Consider the following 21,091-nt stretch of genomic DNA (forward strand, 5'->3'; position numbering starts at 1 on the left):
GCTTTAGGGTTTCTGTCGGTATCGGCTAAATCGCCTTGCTATATTAGATTAGCCTAGACATCTACCACCCTGAAAATCAGTCAACGGCTTGATTGTCTAGATATTGTGTTTCTTTTCATACTTAGTGCTGCATCAGTTAAGTTTGATCTACTAAGTCATACTTAGAACCATAATCTCTAGCTTGCTTTTTGACTGCCAATAAGGGTTTCATCGGGGTTTCAGCCGATGAGTTATCTGGACATTGCATCGGCTCATAAGGATTGCATATACATATAAGTTGGATTTAGCCGATCGCAACATAGATTTCACTGTTTAATCTAATATTGTGGATTTAATGACATCGGACCTCCAGCCGATGTATGCTTTAACCTTCAGATCAGTGCTTATTATATATTGTTTCTAGCCGATTGGTTTCTATCGGATTATATTATTGTTGTTTTATTACATCCTCATCAGCCGATTGCCTTCATATTATTATCTACGTTGGACATATAGCCGATTGCTTAAACCCTATCGCTATTGGCTGGTATCAGCATCGGCTATTATCGGCTATCGGCTGGAACTTCTCCATCGGCTTGTCAGCCGATCGGCTGTTTTGATCTACTATTTGCATATCTTGTCAGTTGCAGGATCAAACTGACTGGCACGCTCGCATCTAATCAAGATTTGGACCTGCACAGGAGCTAAGCAGATCTCCCAGGCCGGTGTGTTCGATTTTCTCGTCAACACCATCACATCAAAACTTTCCTACAAACATAAACTTCCAACTTTTCCGTCACATCGTTCCAATTTCAATCAAACTTCCAATTTTAACGTGAACTAAACACACCCAAAGATACCTCCGTCCAAAGTTAAAGTCGTTTCTAGCTATAAATCTAGAGATACTCATTTTTATTTATAAATATAGACAGGAACTTATCCAAGTTTATAACGCCGTATTTAGTTTCAAAATAATTCTTCAAACTTTCAACTTTTCCATCACATCAAAATTTTCGTACACACACAAATTTCCAACTTTTCCGTCACATTATTCTAATTTTAACCAAACTTTCAATTTTAGTGTGAACTAAACACAGCCTAACTAGAAAAGTTTCATTTTAGGACAACGGTAGTATTTATCAAACTCATACCGGTGAATTTTGGTATATATGATGGATAATGAAGTAATTAAGTAACCATTTTTTTCTCAAATTAAAAATTGATATTATTTATCTATGTGATGTAATTTAGCAGTGGAGCGAAAGTACTTGTAGTCTAGCGGTTAAAATGCTTAAATATCATCCCTAGATCTTCGATGCACTCCCCGCGGGAGCAAATTTCAGACCTAAGTTAAAAAAAAAAAGTTACTTGTTGACTCCCGTAAAAATATATGTTAAGAATCGATCTATGGGTAGGTTCTTGTTCTATGGGGCAGGGGTCTTAAAGAACGGGTTAAAAACCGATCCATAGAAGCTACTCCGCATGTGAAAGACCAACCATTTTATTGAGGCTTTTTTCTTTTTAATGAAAAAAAAGAGTCGTATTTCAGGAGTGTGTACTGATGAACCATTTAACTCTCCCTTCGGCTGCAGCTGTGCATATGGACAGCGCTATCTCCCTCCTGCTGCATTAACTCTTCAGTAATTCCGGGCACACATGCACAGATGATCCAGTAATACTCTGACACGCCTAGCAGGATGTTAGGTGATCGTCTGATCAAGCACTAGTGATCGATAATCCTGCTCCTTTTTTATTACTTATTTTTTGACCGAATTGGTCCAGCTTATATTGGAAGCAACAAGAGATCGATTTGCCTATCTAATTGCCTATATATATCTGCACATGAGCCTCCCTCTTGCGTGCCTCACTCACAGTCACAGGTGCTTGCTTAGCTTAGCTTAGCTTTGCTGCTGCTCCTTCTCATTCATAAGCCAGCAGCTAGCTAGCAAGCAGCACACACATATATCACAGGCCATCTCTCTATCCCTAATTAAGCTATATACTCCATATAGCTAGCTAAACACAGAAGGAGTGGAGGAAGGAGAGGCTAGCTGATCTAGCTATCTGCAGTGATTAGTTAAAATGATGGCTTCTGATAGGTTGGATGCAGAAAGGATCATAGAGTACTTCAAGGGCAAGAGCATCCTCATCACTGGAGCAACTGGCTTTCTTGGCAAGAGTACGTTAATTGTGTGTGCATATATATAGTAGCTAGCTAGCTAGCTAGATCTTGTTCTTGTTCTTGTTCTTGTTCTTGCAAGGACTGGATATGAATGCTCATTGCTGATGGAGCTCATTGCTGCTGCTGCTGCTGCATATGAGTGCAGTTCTTGTGGAGAAGATACTGAGGGTGCAGCCTGATGTCAAGAAGATCTACCTGCTCGTTCGCGCCATCGACCAAGCATCTGCAAACCAACGCGTCCAATCTGAGGTTGATTCATCTCATCCATCCATGCATCTCTTCCTATTTTTTTATACGTACTTAATCAATTTTATATTATCTTCGTTTTTTAATATATGATACGGCTGACTTTTTCCTCAAACTTCGACTAACAATACTATTCATTTATTTAGTCAATTAAAGTGAAAAGAGTACCACTGTATCTGTCATCAAAAGTATTTTAAGTATACATAATATCTATTTGTATAAATATTAATTGTAGAATGGACCAATAGTCAAATAAACTTAAAAATGGTCAACTGTGTCATCTGTTGAAAATAAATGGAGGTAGAATTTAAAAGGAGACGTATATCACCTAGTATTAAAATACGTACATGGCTGCAGTTGATTGGCTAGTTGGTGCTGTCAATTTTTTTCTTGCTCCATCAGTTTCTGTAAGTCAAAATAATATGTGTTGGTTGGCCTGTTACTGTATTTTTCGCCGGTCTGCCAAGAAACCAACTTGTCTGCATGGTCTTCTTATCTTGTACTCCTCGACACATCCAATCACTATCACTTACAAGCAGTAGGTAATAAGCTCACCTACTGCGTTGCAAATCTACTAATTTTACTGTTAAAACGTTAGAAAAATAGAAAGTCATCACGCACTCGCTCTGATCAAGTAGCCCGCTGAACTTACAAGTTACTACAACGGTATATATAATTCATACTATAGTTGTGTTGATATGACTAATCTTTTGAACATAAATAAACATGTATTAGTACTAGTACATATATAGCTGAAATTCAGCTCGTTATTAGCAATATATAGATGCATGGAAACCGTGTAGCTTTCTCATGCCTGCTGATTGATTCGATATGTGACTATGTGAGAGGTGACAGCCATGTCCTTTTACGCTGAATAGGTTGATGATTCGTGATAATATCATTCGATGGTAAAAATAAATTAATTAAATATTATAAAATTGCAAATCAAATTTAAATTCATTTATAACAAAGTTTACACTACCATTTAGAAGTTAGGGAAGCGTATATTTACTAAGTCATTTCATTCCTTGAAATAAATATAATTTAGAAAATACAATTTAAAAGCTTGGAAAACATAAATAAATATAATTGAATTTTAAAAATCATTATAGTTATCCTGTTATTTTATTCCTCGAAAAATAACAGTGTCGGGTATAGTTGTGACAGAGTGCAAGGATGGGAATGTTGATAATTTACCGCAATGAAAAACAGTTCGACGTGTGTATCAGTGTAGAGCTACCAAGCAGAGCATCATATCCCAGTGACATACGGTGAAGTCTTAAAAAAATTAACTTCTGACTAGTACGAATCTTAGGTTGGTCTAAGTTTGTCTGATCTGAGCCATCCGTAGAAGGGATCGATGGTTCAGATGGAGCAGAATGTAGGCATTATTAGTTGGAAGCTAGCATATGATGAGGCGTGGGCGTCCAAACGAATAAAAATCTTTTAAAATTAATTTATTGAGTATGGTCAGATTACTGCTAAAATGAACATTTTCAAATTTTTGCTATGCTAAAAAATTTTGAGTAAGTTGACAGCATATATTGCCTTTTTAATAGGATAGACTAAATGTGGTGTTGCCGGAATTCTCTAGGTAATAAACTAAATACCATATATTTATCAATTTTATCAAACAATGATACGGTTTAAAATAACATCAATCTAAACAGGTTCATTATTAAGTACTACTTACTTTGTATGCTAAATATAACTATACTAGTTATGTTCATAAAGACAATATTGTAATTCTTTAAAAAAATGATAGTCAAAAATGAATTCACACCAATTAACAGTGTCAAGCAGTAAGGTATGCAGTAGTAATAATGAGGTGATGGCCCATGCGGCAGGTTTGCTGTTGCAGCTGTTGCCTCATCTCTTCGATCCCACGATTTTTTTTCCTCTCGATCTATTGTTTAGTCCTTAATTTTTTTTTCAAAAACCACGTCGAATCATTGGACACATACATACGTAGAGTATTAAATATAGATAAAAAAATTATTTACACAGTTTACATGAAATCGTGAGACGAATCTTTTGAACCTAATTAGTCTATGATTAACTATAATTGCTGCAGTAACCTATATGTACTAATGATAGATTAATTACGTTTAATAAATTTGTCTCACGGTTTCCAGGTGAGATATAAAATTAGTTTTTTTATTTATGTCAGAAAACCTCTTCCGATATCCGGTCAAATGCCCAATGTGACATCTAAAAATTTTCTTTTCGTGAACAAAAAAATTAATCCACGCCCAAGACTGTGATATGTAATCTACCTATACCTGCACATAGTACATGCATATGCATATGCTGTTCTGATCGATATATATCCATGCATGGTTGGTTATTGGTTGTTGCCTGCAGTCGAATTCATTCCTTGCTTAAATAATTTCACTGCAGCATGTGCGTACTATCCTGCTGCAACCTGCCCCGTGCATAATAATGCACATTACTAGTATGCTGTATTTTTCATGTGTATGGTCCAATATATCCAGCTATCCATCCATTACACAGCAACACTTTACTCAAATACTCAATGCAGAGCTAGCTGTACTCTGCATATGCAGACATATAAGGCCCCACTTGCGGTGTGCATTCACCTTGTAATGCACAGGCCCGAAGCTGCTCATTATCTTAAAAAAAATACGGCTTGCTTATTCGGGAAAAAGCCAAATAGCATATTTATAAAAAAAATAATTTATGAATAATATTTTTTTATATATGTTCTTATTGGTATAAAAGTAAAAGCTGAAAAATAAACTTTAATAAAAAAATACAAAATAAACTTAAAAATTTAAAATTTAAATTTTAACTAATAAATATAACTATAAGCGAAAAGATGAGTGCGATATCTGTCGCCGGAAATTAGTACTCCACTACTGCCAGTAACATTTACTGACAAGGCCCGGTACATTATAGTAAAAAGAAATGAAAAATATCGTGTGTTTGTTGCCATGAGTACAGGCATGAGGCCTGCACGCATGTTGACACTGACAACATGTTTAACAGGAGGCATGCACAGATGCACTGTGTATTAGCTGTACGATACTATACTTACGTCCTAGAAAGAATAATTAATTAGTACTACCATAACTGCACACTTGTACTACTGGTTACAGCTAGTAGCTGCGAAACTACATGCCGCAGATTAACTTATAGACGCACTAGGAAATTAATTAAAATGATGCGATTAATAAATTAATTAATGTGAAAAAGGAAAACATACGCGTGCTGTGCAGGTGACGGAGACGGAGCTGTTCAGCGTGGTGAAGGAGAAGCACGGCAAGGGATTCTCGCGATTCATCGAGGAGAAGGTGGTCGCCCTCGCCGGCGACATCATCTACGACGACCTGGGCCTCGATCCCCCGTTGCTTCAACACCTCGCCGACAACCTCGACGTCATCGTCAATGGCGCTGCCACCACCAACTTCTACGGCAGGTCGGTCGGTACTATCGATTCAAATATAGTACAAATCCATTCAATTCAGTTATATATTAATTGATGAAATGGAATGGAATGGAATTGCCTTGCAAATGATGAAATGATCATGCAGGTATGATGTGTCGCTGGATGTGAATGTGCTGGGAGTGAAGCATCTGTGCCAATTGGCCAAGAAATGCAGGGGCCTCAAGGTCTTCCTCCATGTCTCCACTGGTCAGTCAAGTCACTCGATCACTGCACCACTGATCGATCAGCTGATTAATTAAGCTCGATCGATATATATATATAGATGCAGTTAGTAATTAAATTGAAGTTAATTGCATGCAGCTTACGCGGGCGGCGAGCAGGAGGGGCTAATCCAGGAGAGGGCGTTCGAGGAGGGGTGGGCGCTGCGAGAGGGGATGCACCTGGACGTGGACGCGGAGCTTCGGCTGGTGGCCGACGTGCGTCGGGAGGTTGAAGACGACGACGACAAGGCGCGGAGGAAGGCGATGAAGGAGCTGGGGCTCGCCAGGGCGCGCCACTTCGGGTGGTCCAACACCTACGTCTTCACCAAGGCCATGGGCGAGATGGTGCTGTCCAGGATGCTGCTGCAAAGCTCGTCGCCGGCGCCGGCGATCACCGGCGCCGGCGGCGTGGTGGTGGTGCGGCCGAGCATCATCACGAGCATCCAGCGGGACCCGGTGCCGGGGTGGATGCAGGGGACGCGGACGATCGACACGCTCATCATCGGGTACGCGAAGCAGAACCTGTCGTGCTTCCTGGGCGACCTGGACCTGGTGATGGACGTCATCCCGGGGGACATGGTGGTGAACGCGATGATGGCGGCGGCGGTGGCGCACTCCGGCGAGGCCGGGCAGGAGCGGCCGGCGGTGTACCACGTGAGCTCGTCGCTGCGGAACCCGGCGGCGTACTCGGTGCTGTACGAGGCCGGGCGGCGGCACTTCACGGAGAAGCCGAGGGTTGGGAAGCGCGGCGAGGTCATCCCCACCAAGGAGATGCACTTCTTCAAGACCATCGCCAGCTTCCAGGTTAATTAATTTACTCTTCTTTTTTTATTATTTTTTAATAATGAAAGTTTGTTACTGAATTCAGTCTATTACGACAAGATAATATATAATTAAAATGCACATTACCAAACACACAGATCGATCCAAAAGATAAAAAAGAATTACAAGGTTATTTTTTAATGGTATTTCTCTTCTATAGATTATAAGTCGCTTTGGCCTTTTTCTTAGTTAATTTTTGTTAGTTTGATTAAGTTTATCGGAAAATAGTAATATCTACGATACCAAATTAGTTCGATTAAATCTAAACATTGATTATATTATCATAATATATTTGTTTTGTGTGAGGAATACTACTACATGTTTCTCTGTAAATTTAGTTAAAGTTAAAAAAATTTTGAACAAAAAAAATCAAAGGATATGAAACTGACGGAGTAGAAGCTTTTCATTGAAGTGTGTTGTCAAGATGATACAATTACGATAAACATTTTAATGTCTGTATAATTACGATGCACACGATCAAACAGATCCAAAAGATAGAAAAGAATTACAAGTTGGTATTGATTTTTGCAGGTGTACATGCTGGTGAAGTACAGGCTGCCATTGGAGATCCTCCACCTGGTGAACCTCCTCCTTTGTGGCCTCTTCTCCCGCCTCTACTCTAACCTCGCCCGCCAGTACCGCTACGTCATGCACCTCGTCGACGTCTACGGCCCCTTCGCCTTCTTCAAAGGATGGTACGTACTACCTACGTATTTCTCTACTTTTATACACGTATATACAAATACCTGTACATTACTACTAACAAATAATCATTACTGCATGCTTGGATTATATATGAAGCTTCGACGACATAAACTTGGAGAGGCTGAGGCAGAGGATGGGGAAGAGCAGGAACCCTCAAGACGATGAAATGTTCAACTTCGACCCAAAGACCATCGATTGGGAGGACTACTTCTACAGGATCCATATACCCGGTGTGCTCAAGTACATCCTCAAGTAAAACACACATGGATGATGATGGATTATATCATCATGTATAACAGCTGGATGAAGAAGACTTTTAAGTATTGTACTCTGGCTCTGCTCCTCCCTGTTACAAATGCCAGCAATCTACCTAAGTATGCTGATACTAGCTTGTATGGGAATATGCATGCTTGCTCAAAGAATTAATCTTTAATATATGTCAACTACTAGACTAAGTAATGCTTGTATCGGATAAGAATCACCATATCTTAATCAATAATAATACACTGTGTGCTCGTGCTTGTGTCATGTACTACCAGCTTTACTTGTCCTTGCTTGTGCTCTGGGTTTCATCTGCAATCTGACGATGAAAATTATTTTTACCAGTATGCTATCTCTCTCACCATGTAGGGAAATCAAGTCAAAAAGTTACTCTACTCAAGCGTGGTGCTGCTATACTTTTTAGCTTCAAGCAATTACTGAGCAAACGCAACCAACAACCGAGAGAGTTGTGACACAATTAGCACACAGTAACACGGCGAGTGGCAAACTGATTTCCGAATTTGAAATGTATATCTGTGGCACAAATGTCTGAAACAGTTTGTAACAATGCTGTCTTTCGTATGCAGAATTTCAATTTACTACATATATTTTGCTTGTAGCTAGGAAGCAAACTTCTAATCCTCCTATTACATATAATAAGATAACAGATTGTTTTGGTCCTCAGGTCTGATGCCTACTAGCCCAGAACAAACCAGTCCTTATTCTGTTCTTAGGTGGAACCAGGTTGTTTTGAGCCACCAGACTTGAACTCAAGAAATCAAAACAACCATATCTTCTTATTCATAGGGGAATAGAAAGCTTCCGGTTTCCAGGATCTAATTACAACTCTGTATTTGTCAAATTTGCTTGTGTATCCGAAAGCACAAGAAATAGGCGTAAAATCGCTCATGGAGCCATGAGGAGTTCCTTCACGAATGCGAGAACATTTGGCACATCAACTGTCCATGCAACTGAGATTGGCTTGTAGCCAGACCATGGATTCTCTGAATTCCACCTGCGTCATAGTTGGAACAAGCAATCAGTAACAATTACAGTAGCCATATATCAGTGATAGATGTGCTTGTCAAAAGGTCATGACGCTAGAAAGGTAAATATGTTGTGATTAACTTAGAAATAAGTACAATATCATACTTTTTCAATCCTTGGTCCATTAAAGTGTGACCAGTGCAAATGCCCTGGGTTTCTACTCTCACAACACCCTTCTTGAACGTGAAGTACTCAGGGTGAACTAGGGCAGTGAAGCTCACAGGATCATGGAGGAAAATTCCTGAACACATAGAAATAATCAGCTAAAGTATATTTCAGTTTGAATGGTAACTAGCAGAATAATACCAAAACGAGAGGATTTTGATATACCATGAAAGCCATCGGATTCGGCATGCCAGTCTCTATAGAACTGGCACATGTCACATAAGAACTGTGCATGCTTCCCTTTTGAGTTTCTTAGCTCCAGGAGATCCTCATCTGAAAGAAACAGATTTTACTTGATGAATATAATTGACCCCACAGCTGGACTCGAACCATGCAAATGACACTATTAAGGAACAAACCTGTAAAACAGACTTGAGTTGTTATGTTAATGCCAACCACGTCAACATCTGCTCCTGAGGTAAAAACTATGTCAGCTGCTTCTGGATCTCCATATATCTGCAGAGTTATGCAGCAAAAACTTAATACTTGTGTCAATGTATTTTTTCTGTCCATGTACAAGCACTAGTCTAATATGCAATAATGACATTACATTTGCTTCAGCAGCCGGGCTGACATTTCCAGCCGCAAAGAAAGCACCACCCAGTACAACTATTTTCTTCACCTTACTTGCAAAGGAAGGGTCCCTTTTGATGGCCTAAGAAAGAACACAGACAGATTTATCCTCTGTCACGGCATATAAAGCAACATGCTAAACAGGTTTATCCTGTAAATGGAAGCATACCAGCGCCACGTTTGTCAGGGGTCCCAATGCGAGTATAGAAACTTCTCCAGGAAATTGAGAGACCTTATTAACCATGAACTCAGCAGCATTTTCATCAACCTTCTTACTAGTGGGTGCAGGAAGAAACAAATTCCCCAGGCCATCAGACCCATGAACAAAGTCAGCAACACGTGGCTCTCCTCCCTAAAGTACAAGAGCACATCATTAACAAGCTCATCCAGATAAGCATGGGGCGTTGACTGGAATTGAATAGGAAATGTAGTATGATCGGAAGTCTGCAGTCTTAATTGAATCGGTGGCATATAAAATGTTGACGCTTATGCAAATAAAAGTAAACTGTTCAATCTATATTATAAATAGAAAAATGAATATTATATTAAGCCTTAACTCCCACGGGCAAAAAAAAAAGAAGGTTGTGCCCTGTACATCCAATAAACTAGGAAGACTGTTTCGTCTTATTTTTAAGATGTCACATTAGCTACACATTTATGATTGACGCTAATCAAGTCAGCACTCAAGAGCCATTTAAAATTGATATTTGACAATGTAAGCAAGCATAAACGAAGGAAAAGCCATCAAATTTGAAAGCGGCCATGAAGATCGGTTTGTGCGGGAGAACATGTATCAAGATTCATGTTGCTCGTCGTACATGCTAAGTCTTACATTGTTACATATAACTGTATAAGCATATCGTGAACCAGCGTACCTTGAGAGGCTCTGCGCTGCCCTCTGCTACTGGAACCTCAGGATGTCCTGCTCTCTCACACTGTCATTTTCAATACATGCCGCTGTTAACAAGAGGCCAAGAGCAAGAAACATAACAAAGGATATTCAACCATCTCAAATCTCACCAGCAAGAGCGCATTCTGAGTCGCATTCTTTGTGGTGGTGTTGCCAAATATGGTTGTGAGCCCTATGATCTCCACAGTTGGAGCTCTGAACGCCATAAGGATTGTCATGCTATCATCTGGAACCAGTTTGTAAGGAAAAGAATTAGCAAGAAGTAGTTTCCTAGAAGGTTGAAATTCAGATGTATTTTCTGAAGACATAGAAATCAGAAAGCACATAGTTTGAGGCAATAGATTCACAACAAAATCTTCTTCAAATTATCTGTCTAGTATTTGTGCCGTATCGGTCTCTCTCTCTCTCAAGAAGTGGATGTAGTTTTGCAACAGGAGTGAAACTATCTCTCTTTTAACCTTGAATTGTTTTGCGTCCAATTTAAATAGAACATTTAGAATTTGAACATAAGAAGGTCAATTGGAATTGGCTAGCACAAGCATCAGATGTCATGCATTTCTATTGCACGATCAGGAAAAGGTGAATGTATGTGAAAGGGGAATCTGTAACTTCTCAATTTACACTAAAATGTTGAAAGTGTGACACACACACACTCGTAAAGCTGCTCTTTTTTAACCATCAACTAGGCAAAAATCAGGAAACAAAACGGTTCTTCACTGTAGTTAAAGTATGAAGAGGTGGCCCCCACGAACGACACCTAGGTGAGACTTGAGAGGAATCATGGCGTAGTGTTGACACTTGTCGGCCGCATTAGCACACAGTCCTGGCACTAACTAGGTGCTTTACCATTAGACTGAAGATGCTAATAAGATATAATTACGACAATAGTCATGAACTATCAGCAGCAGCTCTTCAATTTACCAGTTTCTAGCGCATCGCTAAGCACAAAACCACAAACCAGTCGCTTAAGCCAAAAAAAAAAAAAAGAAAAAAAGATTGCGACTTTTCCCTAAAGGATTGCAACTTTTTGGTGCTTGTGCATGCAGGATCCATCCATCGTTTTCATGGACAAGGCCGGATAGTGGGGATCCGTCCAAACGGCGGATTGAGAAGGAGGAACCCCACCACATCACATGAGTGGTGTGAGGAGAGAGAGTTTCAGTTGGTTGTCCTTCCTCTCTTCTCCTTTCTTGGAGGAGTAGGTGAGGTGAGGAGGAGGGGATCAGGAGGGGAAGATACCAAAAAGAGATTGAAATTTTCTCGCTCTCCTCATCTTATCCATCTATCTATCTATCTATGGCCTCTCGTTTCTATCCCCATGACTCCATTGTTGTCGTTGGGAGAGGAGATGTTTCCACACAAGAATTGAAATCAAATCAGGAAGAAACTAGTATGAGCGCAATGAGATGAGGAAGAGGAAGAGGAAGGGACTCACCGATGCCGGGATCCGTGTCGATGATGAGCTTGTCCCGGTGGATCTGCTCGTTCGACCCCATCACAAATCCACCCAAAACTAACTCTCTCTCTCTCTCTCTCTCTCTCTCTCTCTCCTCCTCAAGTAGAGGAAGATCGAGGAGGAAGAAGTAGCAGTAGGACGCAACCTCTACTACTCTCCCTTCCAAGTAAGTTCCAACTCAGACTTGGGCTTTCTTTCTGGCAGCAACAAACGACACCGATCTCCTCGCCTCGCCTCGCCTCCATATATAGACCGCGACGATGGCGATGACGATGGCGACGAGGAGGAGGAGAGGCAAGATGACGTCGGTCGAACACGATGCACGTGGATTGATTAGCGATGACAAACATGGTTTGGTTTGGTTTGATTTGGTTAATTTAGGGTGGGGGAAAGGGTGTCATCGTCTTTGAGCTTGGTGGCGGGACAGCCGTCCGATATCGTGCCGGAGGAAGGAGAGCCGTCGGATGAAGGGATAGTGGCACGACACGTGGATGAGGCGGATGCGGAGTCGGCGCCCACGTGTTTGGATCTCTGCCGCTTGTTGTTTTTGTTTTGCCCTTCGGATGGGGCTGTTTTTTTTTTAAAAAAAAATATACATTACAACGCAGCCACTCACAACACACGCACACTCACCCCTATAAAAGCATGTACGTAAACTCTATCCCTATAAGCATCTTCGCAAGTTCAGATCGAGTAGTGACTATTCAAATTTGACCGATACCTATAATTCAGAAGGAAAACATGGTGCATGCAGTGCAGTATTTGTTGAGAATTGAAGATTCGGTGGGTGTTCATCCATTGCATTTGCATGCATGCATGGCCTCTCTCTTTCATTTCTATTTTAGCGCCCGACAGGCAGCAGTAGTATTGCTATTACCTGATGCTCGACGCGGCAACGACGACACAGGATCGTACGTGCATAGCGTTATTTAATTGATTGATTCATGGATGTAATTAACAGTTGATCGATGCTCACAATAATCCTAGCTAGCGATCGAGTAATTAAATTAGAACATCCATCGATCCACCTAATATACTCCCTCCGTTTCAGAATATTTGACACCGTTAACTTTTTAGCACATATTTAACCGTTCGTCTTATTAAAAAAATATGAAATATGTAAAACTATTTGTGTACATGAAAGTATATTTAACAATGAATTAAATGATATATAAAGAATAAATAATTACTTAAATTTTTTGAATAAGACGAATGGTTAAATATGTACTAAAAAGTTAATGATGTCAAATATTTTGAAACGGAGGGAGTATATATTTACGGCTTCTATATACACGTTGAGAATAATAGTATATATCCTACTAGCGATCGATCGATCAAATTAAATTGCTCTGTGTCTTCTGCTATGGACGACAAGGAACTAATATATGCTACGTGTCGTGCAGATACTTGCCAACTTCATATGAAGATTTATAAATAGAATTCAATAAATATTTATCTATTTTGTGTTGGTATTATTAGTTCTTGTCTAGTGCTTCGATGTTTTTTTATACTCTCCATTCGCTGAATTACGTATAATAAGTGGCCGTAGCGATGGCTTGTCTAGTGTTTGGTGGGGAAATAGCTACATGTCTTTTGATTTCAAATCTTGTAAGAGATGATTTAATTCCTGAGTAATCTATTCCCTTTTCCCCGCAAAAAAAAGAATTATGTAATAAGTGGTTGCAACTTGTTTGTAGCCAAAGACCGAAAATCTTTCCAATATCTAAAGAAAATGGACGAACTATGGAGATGCATGCATGTGGCGCAATTAAAATTCTGCTGTTGAGTTCAGTTTGAGATAACGAAATAATATTATAATGCATGCTGAAAATGCATGATCTGCTTTGTTCTACGTACGTCTCGGTTTCAGTTTTGCTCGTGCGTGCTGGATAGATAGATGTACTAGTGTATACTCGCTCCGTTAAAAAAAAATAATCTAATACTAAAATATAATACATCGTAATACAACAAATCTAGACGTAGAATATAAAATTAGAATGTGTCCCATCCTAATACAATGTTATTTTTTTTAAGGGACGGAGAGAATACTTGTCAACCTAGCTACCTACCGAATTACCGATGATCTTCTCCGTCACCGTTCTCATCCTCATCCTCATCCTGCAACAGCCGTATTATATATAGGACCATCCATGCATGCATTCATGCAGTTTAATTAATTTTCTTCCTAATTTTTTACACTATATTGTCTTGTCATTAGTAGTTTGAGATCAGGAATTAAGTGATCAGAATGATCATCGATCATGTGATCGCTTCAATCGATGGGCATCGCCACCACATAGACATAGGATTATAGGAATATTACGATGATATATAATTGGACGGAAGCAGCGATCATGCTTAACACATGCCTCTGTCTGTGTTTCCAAGGGAACTAGTATATGTACTATATTGCAAATCATCAATGATGGATCCAAGGTGTCTGTCAGGCATATTACTATTCTAAATATTCTTCTAATAATGCATGTGATATGTACATATAGCGATTAGTAAGTGGATTGGATCTAACTAAGCTTGCTACTCATAATTAATCCAGACAGCAACTCATATGACAGTGATCTTCCATTCCACTTTCTATCTAAGACAAAGTCCAAACTACAAAGCGATGTAAACTAAAGCTACCCACGTCTATCCTGCACCTTCAACTCAAAAAAACAAATTAAACTTGCATTTCTCATTTTTTGCAGTTACATTTCTGATTTCTTCAAAAAAAAAATGCTGAAGAGAGCAGACGAAACAGTAGTCCTGGTTAGAATTCAGAGGTACGGCAGCCAAAGGCCGAATTAACTCAAGTTGAAGCCCATACTAAACATGGGCCACAGTTAAGCATGTGCCTAGATAGCTTTCCGGCCCAAAAGGCCCAGTAGCGAGATCCAACGGCTCAGGACATCGCCACGTGGCGTCTAATCCGAAAGCTCTAGGCGATAAAAGCAGAGACGCCATTTCTGCCTCGTCCCCTCTTCGCCTCTCCTCCGCCGGCGCCGCCCCTGCCCAAACCCTAGGTGAGGTCTCTCTCTCCGTCTCCGGCCGCCTCCCTCCTCGATCCGCAACCTCACCTCTTCCGATTGTTTGATTGTATTGTCTTTACGCGCTGTACCTCGCTTCTTCTCACTAGTTTTTTTTTTCTGATTTTATTCTACTGCAGAGTGTTGTTGAGTTATCGGCCGCAAACATGAGGTACTCTACTCCTCCCAACTTGCTTACTGATTAGTTGTTTTCGTTGATTTAGTCTGGTAGTAGCATTGCTTTGGGGGATACTGGTGTCATAGATCGTTTCTTGTTAGACAGTTGAATGCTTTTATTTTTCAAAAAAAATAAATCTAAGATAGACCTTAGAGGGATCCAGTAGTTTTATAATTTGGAGGAAAAGGTCTTTAGTTTATGCCGAATTTCATACATAGACCTTCAGAGTGACATCAAGAGCCAAAGAGGGATCCAGTAGTTGTATATAGTTATCAACAAAGGTGACTACTTGATATATCTTTTTTGTAGCATTGCTTATGTAACTAAGCACTGGGTTGCATCATAAAGAATGTTTTATTTGCCTAGTAAACAGTAGAGATGGCTGATTTCTAGATTATACCAGAGTATGGTGCACTGATTGATGAGTATCAGAAATGTTCTTTCTTTTCCATAACAAATTCTGAATGTGAGCTTGTGCGATCAATTGCAGTAAGTTACAAACCGAGGCTCTCAAGGAAGCCATCTCCCAGGTTGTTGCTGATTGCAAGGAAAAGAACAGGAAGTTCACTGAGACCGTTGAGCTTCAAATTGGTCTCAAGAACTATGACCCACAAAAGGACAAGCGTTTCAGCGGCTCCGTTAAGCTGCCCCATATCCCCCGCCCCAAGATGAAGGTCTGCATGCTTGGTGATGCCCAGCATGTCGAGGAGGTAAGATATGATGTTGTAGCCATTTTGTTTAATTCAGACTTTACAGGTTACATTCTTGTAGTATTTTCTCAATTTGAACACATGTAGTGTTACTGAATTACCATTTCTTAAAATGTGGTTGTTTGTTTCCCTGGTGCTTATTTCTTTACATGTCAACATATGTTATACTCAATTTCGTTAGCATCTAATGTGTTTGGTTGTATGCAATTTGGATTTTTCTCTCTGTAATATCTGTCTTTATTCTGTCTAATGGTACTGTTTCTCCCTAATTTTCTTCCTACTAACATGCTGCACCATTGCATTTAAACAGGCTGAGAAGATTGGGCTCGACTACATGGATGTTGAGGCCCTTAAGAAGATGAACAAGAACAAGAAGCTTGTGAAGAAGCTTGCCAAGAAGTACCATGCTTTCTTAGCATCAGAGGCCATCATCAAGCAGATCCCCCGTCTCCTTGGTCCTGGTCTAAACAAGGCAGGCAAGTCTTCCATTTTCTGACATGCTTGCTCTTCTTTTCATGATCTTTGTTTTGAATACCTGTTTTTTCATGTACTTGTATGCACATTTCAATTTTTTGGGCTCCCGGCAATGGAATTGATCAAATTATTGTGCATGTGTTGCAAGGACCACTATCTTTATATGTTAAGTAAATTTTTCGGCTGCTGTTTGGCTTTCTGAACACACCATAGTACATACATTAAGCTGGTATCTTGTTTAAAGTACTGTTAGTGTTGTGTGCTCTTGATTATGCACACTTTTGCCATGTATGGTCTACTAGCACCGCTCTGCTAACTGGGTCATGTCGTTGGCTCTCCAGGCAAGTTCCCTACATTGGTTACTCACCAGGAGTCTCTTGAATCGAAGGTCAATGAGACGAAAGCTACAGTCAAGTTCCAGCTGAAGAAGGTTCTGTGCATGGGTGTTGCTGTGGGTAACTTGTCGATGGAGGAGAAGCAGATCCAGCAAAACATCCAAATGAGCGTCAACTTCCTCGTGTCCCTTTTGAAGAAGAACTGGCAGAATGTTAGTTCTGTTCTCAACTTCATGGCATCAGTAGTTTACATTTCTGATGTTTACATGTAATGAAATTTATATAGTGTAAGCCCAACAAGCAAACACAATTCAGTCTAACTTGTTATGGTTTGTGCTTTGCAGGTGAGGTGCCTGTACATCAAAAGCACAATGGGGAAACCGTACAGGGTGTTCTAAGCTGGTTTGCTCCACATTGAAGCTGATAAGATGCTGGGCGGTTGAACTGAGCTTGTCCTTACATTAGATCTGCTTGCACTGATATCAGTTTTGTGCTTACCCAAGAGAACATCGAGATATGTTATCATATTTTGTAGTAGTTTATTCAGTGCACTTCGGATTTATGCAAATGAGGCTTGTGTTATTTATGAATAGTTTCGTTCATGGGGAGAATTGGTGTGCCAACTACCGTTCGTTCTGGTTTGACCTTGAATCGATAGCAAATGTTGCCGCTGCTCGCAAGAATCGTGCAGCATCGAAATCATGATGCGGCGCCGTTTGACCCCATTTTTGAAGATACAGAAACAGTATAATTCAAGTAGACTTTTAAGAACTTGACTGAACATAGATGCTGAGTTTACTCTCCCATATTATCTGTTAGCATCAAAAGGCAATTACATTTGAGGATAACTAAGATCAAAGCATGTCAGAACCGAGACGCAATCACAGGTAACAGTCGATATAGGCTATAGGGAAAACAAAATGGTACTAAGTACACAGTACGGCACAGAGTCAATAAAATCACCAAGGCCTATTTGCACAAACAAATCCAACTAGGAAGCAGAAACATAGCTGAAAAGCTGTACAAATTCAAAGCTCTTTGGGTCTTGAGACACCCGAAGAAGTCAAGGGACAATGAAGGGAATGACCATTGACAAGAACCCGTCATATGAAAGAGTTGCCGAGCCGCTGTAGCGTGTATCCTTCTCTTTGAATTTTTCAGTTAAACCCTACGCGGAACCAAAAAATAAATAAATAAATAAATCAGTCATTAGGTTCTTTGCTGCTTCTTTGCATGATCCAATCATAATTGGAGGGCTGCAAATGGAAGAGAAGTGGCATACCTTAACAATCATTCCACACCTGCAGAATTAAAATTACAGAGGCATACGAAACAATAGTCAGATTCCTTCATTCAGAAAATAAACTGACTGATGAGTTCATTTTGTGTGAGAAATATACTTACTCCACAAAGTTGTCAAAGTCCAACGCGCCACGGCTGGAGACTCCATTGTTGTAGTTCGCGATAAGAAGCTCAAGGACAGAAGGTGGAACCGCATATCCAAGACTGCATAGAGCTTCTCTCAACTCATCTTTCTCAATTTTTCCACTCCGGTCCCTATCGTATCTGTCGAAAATGCCCTGGATGTTGCCACCAAGAACAGAAATTAGCCCAATAGGTAACACTAAATGAAAGAACAGAAGAATAGGCAACATGACACCTATTGATTAATTGAGCACCATATAATCTTGCAAAGTCTTGCTTAGATAAGTTAACAGACAATAATTATAATATCAAAGACATAATTGCAACCAGCTCTTCCAGACAGAAACAGGTTGCTGGGTCTCCACTCCAGTAGCATTGTTATTTCCTCTCTCTGTTTTTCTTTTGTTAAAAAAAATACAAACATAAAAACCTCCACTTGCATTATTAAGCAGATTTCTTAACAGCGAGAGACAGGTTGGATGGGCTGTACTGCTGTCTACAATTTAGTGTCCAGTTGAAGCAATGATGAAAACACAATGAAAGGCACCAAAAACTAAATGCTTTACAATAATAAGAATGTAATTTGTCTGTTGTGTTCGTAGATAAAACTATAGAAATACTGTTGGCACTCACCCGCCATTGCCCAAGGCAATTCCACAGTGACACGAACTCTGCTGGACCTGCAAATTCAGGTGGCAATGAGAAATCAGTCAGTTTTGTAGTAACTTATTTTGACAACTAAAATGGCAGAGCTGCATTGACGAAACTAATGCACGAATGCTTGTAAGCAATCCTGATATAGAATTTCAATAGTTGAAGCGGTAACACTCATAAAAGGTGAATATCCAATCTAAGAGCAAGGGGCCATGGGCACAGAAGAGAATGATCTACGGTAGAAGCTTTTACAGAAAGAAACAGACATTCCCAATTTCCCATGTAGTAGAAGGAGAGGAAAGCTTCAAAAGGAATTGTACTTGCATGATTCTATCTTTCAGTTGTACTAGCAATAAAAGTATAGTTATAAAGGTTGTGTAAACTGTAAACTGGTAGTAATAGCAGTAATAAGTGCTCTATCGTTTCAGATTCGATGCAGCGAGCAGTATGATACGAGTAAGTTGCAACAAATTGCTCCCAGGAACATCCAATCTATCACTGAAGGAATTGGAAATTCCAGCCAAACATAGACCTTATGTTGGAATTCAATGCTCACATGAGAACAGCAAACAAAGAAAATGAAAATTTCATTTTCTGGGCGTGATTGAAGCGATGAAGAGAGGATATATAATTTGGCGCACAGGGAAGAAGAGTAGCAGGTTTACCCATGCGAGAGGGGGAATGGGAGGCAGGTTTGTTGAAGAGGAAGAGGAGGAGGCGGACGGTGCGGATGCTGAAGCGGTGGTAGGCGGAGGAGAGCGCGTCCTGCAGCTCCCGCTCGTCGATGGAGCCGCTGCCGTCGCGGTCCACGGCCCTGAAGGCGCGCTCCACGTCCGGGTGCGTCCCCGGCGGGAACACCAGGAAGCCCCCCATCCCCATGGGATACGCCTGCGACGACGACGGCGGCGGCGGTGGGTAGGTGGAGGACGGGTAACCGCCGCCGCCATGTCCGTAGCCGTAGGACGAGGAGGAGGAGGCCGGTGGGGCGGAGGGCGTGGTGGTGTAGCCGTAGGAGGAGGCGGGTGGCGCTGACGGGGTGGAGCCGTAGCCGCCGTAGCCGTAGCGGTTGTAGTCCGCCATGGCTTCTTGCTTGCTCTCGTCGAAGGAGGAAGAAGAAGAAACGAAGAGATAACTGACGAGGCAAAGGCGTGGCCTTTTCTTTATACCTGTGCAGTGAGAACTGCAAAGGTGCGGCCTTTGGCAAGAAATTTTTGGATGATCTCGATCGGGGAAGGAGGAGGAGAGGAGTGAAGGAGCTATTAACTGGAAGCTTCCAAAGCTGCAGGTGTACGGCAACAGGGAGGAAATTGATGGTTATACTATTAGTATTAGGAGTCGTAAGCAATTGTACTAGTATAATTACTCCCTCGTTTCTAAATAGACACCGTTGATTTTTTACACATATTTAACTGTTCGTCTTATTTAAAAACTTTTGTGAAATATGTAAAACTATATGTATACATATAAGTATATTTAACAATAAATCAAATGATACAAAAAAAATTAATAATTACTTAAATTTTTTGAATAAGATGAACGGTCAAACATATTTAAGAAAAATTAATGGTGTTAAATATTTAGAAAACGGAGGGAGTAATCAAGAAGAGATTGTTGTAACTCGTAGTTGCTTCATTGCTAAGCGAGCGGTTTCACCAGCAGCACAAACAGAAAGAAAGAGAGAAGAGAACAACAACAACTAACTCATGACAAGACAAATTAGCATTAGTAGAGTGGTGAAGCAGCTAGAGAGATAAGGAAGGAACAAGTCGTGAGCGAGCAGCCTAAGTAAGCTCCTCCTTTCAAATCTGCTTTGCGTTGCGTTTCGTTTCGTTTCGTTTCTTGGCAATTGCAAATTGTGAAGGCGCGTATGTATCAAATACTCCTAATATGTACGTGTGCTGGTTTGATGATGGAAGTTTACATGGACACAACCAAGAACAAGTCTGTCTTGTCTTGTGTTGTTGCTCATCCAAATTCAATTCCGCGGCGGCTCACTGCGCATCGCCCGGCCGACCATGGATATTTCTACGTGTCGCGTCGCATCGCATCGCGTTAGTTTCACGCGGCTCGGAATTCGGAATATGAATGCTGGTCAACGCTGCGAATCTAACCACCAGTTATACAAAAACAGATCTAAGCAATTTCTTTACTAATGCGGAGTATGCCTAATACAAGTATACAACACCGCAATCAAGGATTGGAGAACGATGAAAAGATTCCGAAGAATCACGGGTAAGAATCAAGGATTGGAGTTTTGTTAGGCTGTGCTTTTAAGTT

General features: G+C 40.5%; 4 protein-coding genes across 4 annotated transcripts; 2 read left to right on the forward strand and 2 right to left on the reverse strand.

Moving 5' to 3' along the window:
* Positions 1-1,823: 1,823 nt before the first annotated feature.
* On the forward strand, positions 1,824-8,131 carry LOC127781699 (fatty acyl-CoA reductase 1-like). Its single transcript, XM_052308710.1, has 7 exons — positions 1,824-2,158; positions 2,307-2,410; positions 5,647-5,846; positions 5,962-6,062; positions 6,177-6,880; positions 7,430-7,593; positions 7,700-8,131. Exons 1-7 carry the CDS (start codon positions 2,062-2,064, stop codon positions 7,857-7,859), a joined length of 1,530 nt encoding a protein of 509 aa, XP_052164670.1. The 5' UTR covers positions 1,824-2,061; the 3' UTR covers positions 7,860-8,131.
* Positions 8,132-8,365: 234 nt separating this feature from the next.
* Positions 8,366-12,324, reverse strand: LOC127781700 (probable uridine nucleosidase 1). The gene is made up of 9 exons (XM_052308711.1): positions 11,995-12,324; positions 10,670-10,785; positions 10,525-10,584; positions 9,819-10,001; positions 9,627-9,731; positions 9,436-9,532; positions 9,242-9,349; positions 9,017-9,152; positions 8,366-8,879 (listed from the first exon to the last, which is right to left on the reverse strand). Exons 1-9 carry the CDS (start codon positions 12,053-12,055, stop codon positions 8,771-8,773), a joined length of 975 nt encoding a protein of 324 aa, XP_052164671.1. The 5' UTR covers positions 12,056-12,324; the 3' UTR covers positions 8,366-8,770.
* A 2,631-nt stretch (positions 12,325-14,955) lies between these two features.
* LOC127781693 (60S ribosomal protein L10a-like) lies at positions 14,956-17,325 on the forward strand. Its single transcript, XM_052308702.1, has 6 exons — positions 14,956-15,035; positions 15,179-15,210; positions 15,707-15,926; positions 16,237-16,402; positions 16,742-16,947; positions 17,080-17,325. The coding sequence occupies exons 2-6, from the start codon at positions 15,206-15,208 to the stop codon at positions 17,131-17,133; spliced, it is 651 nt and encodes a 216-aa protein (XP_052164662.1). The 5' UTR covers positions 14,956-15,035; positions 15,179-15,205; the 3' UTR covers positions 17,134-17,325.
* Positions 17,326-17,507: 182 nt separating this feature from the next.
* On the reverse strand, positions 17,508-20,095 carry LOC127781691 (calcium-binding protein CBP). Its single transcript, XM_052308699.1, has 5 exons — positions 19,480-20,095; positions 18,794-18,840; positions 18,140-18,315; positions 18,018-18,036; positions 17,508-17,903 (listed from the first exon to the last, which is right to left on the reverse strand). Exons 1-5 carry the CDS (start codon positions 19,892-19,894, stop codon positions 17,799-17,801), a joined length of 762 nt encoding a protein of 253 aa, XP_052164659.1. The 5' UTR covers positions 19,895-20,095; the 3' UTR covers positions 17,508-17,798.
* Between the last annotated feature and the right edge of the window lie 996 nt (positions 20,096-21,091).

This window comes from Oryza glaberrima, chromosome 8, assembly GCF_000147395.1.
Source record: "Oryza glaberrima chromosome 8, OglaRS2, whole genome shotgun sequence".
Classification (NCBI taxonomy): domain Eukaryota; kingdom Viridiplantae; phylum Streptophyta; class Magnoliopsida; order Poales; family Poaceae; genus Oryza; species Oryza glaberrima.

What these genes read in the sequence shown, in the direction of transcription:
- LOC127781700 (XM_052308711.1), bottom strand. Translation starts at nt 12,055, where the DNA reads ATGGGGTCGAACGAGCAGATCCACCGGGACAAGCTCATCATCGACACG. An exon ending in CTCAGAATGCGCTCTTGCTG is followed by an intron (nt 10,585 to 10,669) that starts GTGAGATTTGAG and finishes TGAAAATGACAG; the next exon opens with TGTGAGAGAGCAGGACATCC. An exon ending in GCAGCGCAGAGCCTCTCAAG is followed by an intron (nt 10,002 to 10,524) that starts GTACGCTGGTTC and finishes CTTGTACTTTAG; the next exon opens with GGAGGAGAGCCACGTGTTGC.
- LOC127781691 (XM_052308699.1), bottom strand. Translation starts at nt 19,894, where the DNA reads ATGGCGGACTACAACCGCTACGGCTACGGCGGCTACGGCTCCACCCCG. An exon ending in CCATTCCCCCTCTCGCATGG is followed by an intron (nt 18,841 to 19,479) that starts GTAAACCTGCTA and finishes CTGAATTTGCAG; the next exon opens with GTCCAGCAGAGTTCGTGTCA. An exon ending in ATTGCCTTGGGCAATGGCGG is followed by an intron (nt 18,316 to 18,793) that starts GTGAGTGCCAAC and finishes GGCAACATCCAG; the next exon opens with GGCATTTTCGACAGATACGA.
- LOC127781693 (XM_052308702.1), top strand. An exon ending in ATGCCCAGCATGTCGAGGAG is followed by an intron (nt 15,927 to 16,236) that starts GTAAGATATGAT and finishes GCATTTAAACAG; the next exon opens with GCTGAGAAGATTGGGCTCGA. An exon ending in TCCTGGTCTAAACAAGGCAG is followed by an intron (nt 16,403 to 16,741) that starts GCAAGTCTTCCA and finishes TTGGCTCTCCAG; the next exon opens with GCAAGTTCCCTACATTGGTT.
- LOC127781699 (XM_052308710.1), top strand. Translation starts at nt 2,062, where the DNA reads ATGATGGCTTCTGATAGGTTGGATGCAGAAAGGATCATAGAGTACTTC. An exon ending in CTTCCTCCATGTCTCCACTG is followed by an intron (nt 6,063 to 6,176) that starts GTCAGTCAAGTC and finishes AATTGCATGCAG; the next exon opens with CTTACGCGGGCGGCGAGCAG. An exon ending in TTCGCCTTCTTCAAAGGATG is followed by an intron (nt 7,594 to 7,699) that starts GTACGTACTACC and finishes TTATATATGAAG; the next exon opens with CTTCGACGACATAAACTTGG.